Here is a 6,489-nt window from a genome sequence, read left to right on the forward strand (position 1 = left end):
GAGCTCCTGGGTGTCAATATGTGGCTGTAAAGTGATGAAGTGACGGAGGAAGAGGATGTAATCAATACACACGTCCACCAACGGAACCAAATATATCATTCCTGCAACTTTACTGGCTGAGAGGGAACACGGCGTACCCGAGAGAGAGAGAGAGAGAGGGGTAGAGAGGGAGAGAGGGGGGGAGAGAGATGGAGGGGGGGGGGAGAGAGGGAGAGAGAGAGAGAGAGAGAGAGGGGGGGTGAGAGAGAGAGGGGGGAAAGAGAGAGAGAGGGAGAAAGAGAGAGAGAGGGGGAGAAAGAGAGAGAGAGAGAGAGAGAGAGGGAGAGGGAGAGGGAGAGAGAGAGAGAGAGAGAGAGAGGGAGAGGGGTAGAAAGGGAGAGAGGGAGAGAGAGAGAGAGGGAGAGGGGTAGAGAGGGAGAGAGGGGTGGAGAGAGATGGGGGGGAGAGAGAGGGAGAGAGAGAGGGAGAGAGAGAGGGAGAGAGAGAGAGAGAGAGAAGGGGGGGTGAGAGAGAGAGAGGGGGGAAAGAGAGAGAGAGAGGGAGAAAGAGAGAGAGGGGGGGAGAAAGAGAGAGAGAGAGAGAGAGAGAGAGAGAGAGAGAGAGAGAGAGAGAGGGAGAGGGAGAGGGAGAGAGAGAGAGAGAGAGAGAGAGAGAGAGACCCTTCTATACCTTTGTGGTTGCAGGTTAATAGAAGCCTTGAGTTTCAATTCATTCATCAGTCTCTGTCTCCGTCTCCGTCTCCGTCTCAGTCTCAGTCTCTGTCTCTGTCTCTGTCTCCGTCTCTGTCTCTGTCTCCCGATGCCAGTCCATCCCTCTGCTGTCTCCTGTCACAGCTCAGAGGGCTTTTCCATGTTCTGGTCTCAGCCGCTCCTGAAACTTTCATGTCTGATCGCGGGGAGCGGTGAAGCAGGCGAGGGCGGCGGCACAGAGGAGCGGGTTGTGTGTCTGTTCACCTGCAGGCCGTCACTCCGTCCTTCATCCTATTACTCACTCATTCACAAAATCTCTCCTCTCAGTCTGTAAATACACGGCCCATGTCTCTGCCTCTGAGGCTGGGGTGAGTGTGTGAGTGTGTGAGTGTGTGAGTGTGTGAGTGTGTGAGTGTGTGAGTGTGTGAGTGTGTGAGTGTGTGAGTGTGTGTGTAAAAGGTGAAGCTGTACGGAAGTGAAACAGAGCGTCTGCGTTTACCAGAGCGCGCGTGTGTGTGTGTGCGTGTGTGCGTGCGTGCGTGCGTGTGTGTGTGTGTGTGTGTGTGTAGTGTGTAGTGTGTAGTGTGTAGTGTGTAGTGTGTGTGAAGTGTGTGTGACCTTGGCTGGACACAAGCTCAGCTTAAACGGAGACCTGGAACGTGAAACCAAAAGGAAGCAGACTCATGTTCATACTTCCCAGAAATCAAATTGTTTTTTTGATCAAGCGCATTTCAAAGTGCCCTTGAGCAAGGCATGTTCCTCTGCAGGCCTGTGAAGGGTTTAAACAGATCCTGCTTTTAATTACCTTGCATCATTTCTCACATCGTCAAACTGAATCTAGTCAACATTAGTCTGCAGTCTGTTTGACTCAGTGTGCAGAGCGGTGCTGCAGCAGATATGCAGTTTTTCAGGCATCAAAAGTGTGTCTGATGAATGTGTGTGTACATGGATATGATTAGGTGACAGTAGCTGAGCCGTGTGTGTAGTTTCCTGCTGGTTAGCTCACATTAAGGTCCCGTCTTCCCTCTCAGCCGCTGAATCATCGAAGAGCTTCAACCTCCAAAACCCAGAGTTTGGATAAACTGAGGCGTACGTGAGCCAAGCGTCGCCTGTGAAGTGTGAAGAGCGGAGATCACACAGTGGGAGGGAGGGAGGGAGGGAGGGAGGGAGGGAGGGAGGGAGGGAGCCCCTCAGTGATGTTTGCTGCTGCCTGGCGAGGGGAGCCGCTCTGCCAGAGGTCCAGAGGTGAATAATTGATAGAGTTACAGGCGTTGTGTTCACAGCACATATGCTTTATTTATCCACTTCATACAATCTTTATACTACAAGCTGAAAAGGGAGGGTGGGGGGGGGGGGGGGGGGAATGAAGGAAATTAGTGTGTGTGTGTGTGTGTGTGTGTGTGTGTGTGTCCCATCACTTACAGTGGGAGATGTCCCCAGGCTGTCCTCACTCTGAATCTGGACCACGGCCTCCTGCGAGCGACATCACCAGGGAGGAGTCCTGATTGGAGGCCTTAAACACCTCTGACCCCCCCCATGACCCCGCCCCCCCCCCCACTCTGTCCCTGAGTCTCTAATTATGTATCTAATCTACAAACGGTGACGTCACAGCTCAGTCAGCTCTGCTCTGTGCTCAGATATTCAGGTTCTTCTCTGTTTTAAGTGAATATCATAACAAACAATCACATAAAGAAGAGCCGGCCTGAATGTTACATCCGTCCTAATTCAGTAGAAAAGCAGACAGTGTCCATTTAGTCAAGGGATTCAAACCTGTGACCTTTCAACCACAAGCTTCATCATCCCTCCTCCTCCTCCTCCTCCTCTTCCTCCTCCTCCTCTTTACTGCATTTATCTGCCAGTATATAAATAACCCGATGTAAGTCCGCCCTGCGTGTCCTCATGCGTGTCTTCCTGACTGAACTCTGTCTGGCTCCAGACGTCCAGATTCCCTTTCAACTAAAACCGCAAGACGAGCGGAAAAGAATCCCAGAGTCTGCCGCCTCCTTTGAGCAAAAACGTCTTCATACCGGCCCGGTTTGGGTTTCATCCTCCACTCACAGCTCAGCACTTTAACGATCCTGAACACCAGAGCCACGGTCACAGGGAGACGTGTAGGAGATACAAGGTTTCATGGTGACACAAACATGTAGCATCCTTCTGATCATCAGACCGGCGTGTGTGTGTGTGTGGGTGTGTGTGTGTGTGTGTGTGTGTGCGGTTAAAGGTGAAGGTGTTATGCTGCAGGTTAACCTTCATACCGTCATGAGATGAGGTCATGTGGGCGTCCCGTGTTTCTCCCCCCTGTGGAGTCGCCGGCCGACTCCAGGCCGTCATGAATCAAGCGTCGTCGTGCCGTCGTGCCGTGAGGGACGGCTCCTTCCTGTCGCCTCGTGAAGGATGGCGGCGCTGCTGAGCGGACACCCAGAGTTCACGCCGTGCAGCCGCTCAGCATAAACGCTAAAATAAACAAATCAATCTCAGGGATCCACATAAATCACCAGGCGGCCTCGTGAAGCCGATCCTGCTGCTGAGGGAACGAGCCGGAACGCTGAGCTCTGACAGGAGGAGAGTCTGATCTTACGCGTCGATCTCACAACCTCTGGAGGTCTGTCTGCTTCAACAGGAAGACACGGGAGAAGATAAAGGTTTGACCTCCAAAATGGCTGCCATGTTTCAGAAGTTCCCTACGACCAAAACAACACATGGCGGCAGAGAAGATGCAGGTGAAGAGAGGAAGCAGCCTGGTGTGTGACATGTGTGCCATCGGACTGAGCTGCAGCCTCTGATCACAGTCAGTCTATCAGAACTAAACGTTATTGATTGACTGATCAGCTTTGGTTCCTCCTCAGCGGTGAGCAGGACTCAAGGTCAGCTGGAGGTCACTCTCTCACACCTCGTGACCCTTTAATATACCTCTGTGATTTCTCTCTGCTTTGGTTCGGAGGCCAATGGATCACAGCTGGTTGATTGTTTTGGGGAAGTCTCTGTGTTGCTTAGTGACCCTGTGAGTGTTTTGCACTCCGGCCTTCACTGGAGGAGACTGAGATCTTCATGAATCTGTGTGTGTTTGACTGATCTGCAGCGCCCTCCTCATCTGTCGTTCTCTTTGTAGCTGATAAACAGAGGCTTGTCTGACACGATCATTATCATTTGGCTCATTTTAATTTGCCTAATGAGCTGAGATCCCAAACAGAAGCAGTGTTTGGAATTGAACTAGCAGACGTCAACGCAGCTCCTCTCCTCCCTCTTCCTCTCAGTCTGCAGCTCCTCTCCTCCCTCTTCCTCTCAGTCTGCAGCTCCTCTCCTCTCTCCTCCTCTCAGTCTGCAGCTCCTCTCCTCTCTCTTCCTCTCAGTCTGCAGCTCCTCTCCTCTCTCTTCCTCTCAGTCTGCAGCTCCTCTCCTCTCTCCTCCTCTCAGTCTGCAGCTCCTCTCCTCTCTCCTCCTCTCAGTCTGCAGCTCCTCTCCTCTCTCCTCCTCTCAGTCTGCAGCTCCTCTCCTCTCTCCTCCTCTCAGTCTGCAGCTCCTCTCCTCTCTCCTCCTCTCAGTCTGCAGCTCCTCTCCTCTCTCCTCCTCTCAGTCTGCAGCTCCTCTCCTCTCCTCCTCTCAGTCTGCAGCTCCTCTCCTCTCCTCCTCTCAGTCTGCAGCTCCTCTCCTCTCTCCTCCTCTCAGTCTGCAGCTCCTCTCCTCTCTCCTCCTCTCAGTCTGCAGCTCCTCTCCTCTCCTCCTCTCAGTCTGCAGCTCCTCTCCTCCCTCCTCCTCTCAGTCTGCAGCTCCTCTCCAGATGTTTAGATGATCCTCGTCCCTGCAGACTCAAGCTGCTGTCTTCCTTCTTCTCCATCAGCTTGAGCTTGTTAACGTCATATATTTAGTTTTATTAAGGGGAAGATAAACAGAAGGCAGCAGATCTGAACTGAGCCTGAGGCAGGAACAGAGATGTTTGTGTTTCCTGTGATTTCACTCATAAAACAATCACACACACACACACACACACACACACACACACACACACAGTTTTCTGCTTCTCATCTGCCTCATTGATTTCTGTCTGTTGCCATGGCAGCAGATCGTCTGAACACGGCGGCCTCGTCTCCTCGTCTCCTCGTCTCCTCGTCTCCTCATCTCCTCCTCTCTGGTCTCTGAGTCTCTTCACGCCGCCGGCCTCTGGAAGGCTTCCTGACGCCTCTCTGTTTTCCCAGCATGCTTTGGGCCACAGGCTTCTTTGTTCGTCGCTCTGACAGCTGAGCTTCCATATTTTCTGGAAAGACAAAACTAAAAACTCTCAACTAATGTGTGCAAATGTGAGAAAACCCTTTAACTCAAATCCTCTCCCATTCAATCTACGGGCCTGGAATCAGCTTGATCCTTGTTTTCGTGACCCTGTGACCCCGTGACCTCTGCAGTGCCATTGGTCTCTGTGCTGGTGTGTGTTGTGCCTCCAAGCCTGAGAGTCTCCAGGCTTTGATTCTGAGCGAGCTGCTGCTTGGCCGTAATGAAAGCGGCGTCCGTCACTGAGGGGGGCGTCGGCCTCTGAGGAGCCAGACAGAAATTACAGCGAGAAGATCCGAGCCTCTCTGTTGTTCACTTTATTTAGCATCTTTATAAACTGGGAGCTCTGGCAGCTAACTGGGGGTTCAAGAGTTTGATAAATGAGATGACATCACCTAAACAGTTTCTGGTTCCTGAGCAAGCGGAGCGTCGTCAGGAAACAGGGAAATCTACAGGGTGATAGAAGCTGGCAGGCACAGACATAAAGAGTGAAGATGACAGGAGAGCAGTGAAGCTGTCAGGAGGAAAGATGTCTGAGCCCGGAGCCTTCTCCCTCTGCTGTAATGACTCAGAGGCAGGACGGAGGAGGAGGAGGAGACGAGAGCTCGGCGAGGACGCTTGGGTCACGACACAAGAAAGTGAAGACAGAGGAGAGACGGAGAAATATGAGACAGAGTTAGCTGCTTCCTGTTTATCACAAGAATATCACACATTCACTAAGATGAAGACGAGGAAAGCATGTCCCTAAACGCCTCTTCATAGCCCCGTGCTTCATTCCAGGACGACAGGCAGGTTGTGTCCGTGTTCGGTGGGCTTCATTCCTTCTCCCTACATCAGTGGAGGAACGTCTGGATCGTCCACAAACCCCTCGGAGAAGGAGAAGGGGGCGTGGTCTGAGGAGAGGCGCGTCTCCAGCGGCCCCTCCTTGGCGCTCTGCCGGGGCACGATGTTGGTCCAGTCGGTGGCGGCGTGTCTGCTGGGATCAACCTCCAGCCTCTCAACGCCATCACTGCTTCTGTAGAGAGAACACCAGAGAAATCAATCAAACACAGTGAAACAGGACCTAAAATGGTCCGTTTTCATTCAGTGTGCACAGCAGCACCGCCCAAAGGAAGAGGATCACGTCTGGTATCCTGGTTATTGGTCCTTGTGGATTTGTTTGTCACTCTAAAGTGCTGAGTTTGCAGTTTGCAGCCATTAAAGTGAATCCAGACGGAGCTCGTCTTCATCACAAGGTCTCATAAAGTTTCCTCCTCTTCACCTTTCCACTGTTTTCACGCAGAGACACCAGAATCAAAGTTTGAGGATTTAATGATGTGGATGAAGGTCAACCAGTCCTGACATACGGCCCCAGAGCAGATTACACACCATCGATCTCACTGAGCGTACACGCCTCACGTCTCACACACAGATTGAGCTGAAGATCGATCCCCTCATGGCACAGTGGGAGGAGCCTGAGGGGACGCAACCTCAACAGAAGAGATCGGATCGTTATGGGACGTTTCCGTGACTTTACCCAAACGTTTCATCATTT

At 52.1% G+C, this 6,489-nt stretch overlaps 1 protein-coding gene across 1 annotated transcript in view; it reads right to left on the minus strand.

Annotated features, from left to right (window-relative positions):
* Positions 1–5,783: 5,783 nt before the first annotated feature.
* dnaaf11 (dynein axonemal assembly factor 11) overlaps positions 5,784–6,489 on the minus strand; it is a 14,973-nt gene continuing 14,267 nt past the window's right edge. The window contains exon 12 of the mRNA XM_076137538.1: positions 5,784–5,970. Coding sequence (XP_075993653.1) covers positions 5,784–5,970 — 187 coding nt within the window. The remainder of the gene's footprint in view (positions 5,971–6,489) is intronic.

This window comes from Genypterus blacodes, unplaced genomic scaffold (assembly GCF_046128005.1).
Source record: "Genypterus blacodes isolate CSIRO-AG114 ecotype Tasmania unplaced genomic scaffold, CSIRO-AGI_Gbla_v1 ptg000325l_1, whole genome shotgun sequence".
Taxonomy (NCBI): Eukaryota; Metazoa; Chordata; class Actinopteri; order Ophidiiformes; family Ophidiidae; genus Genypterus; species Genypterus blacodes.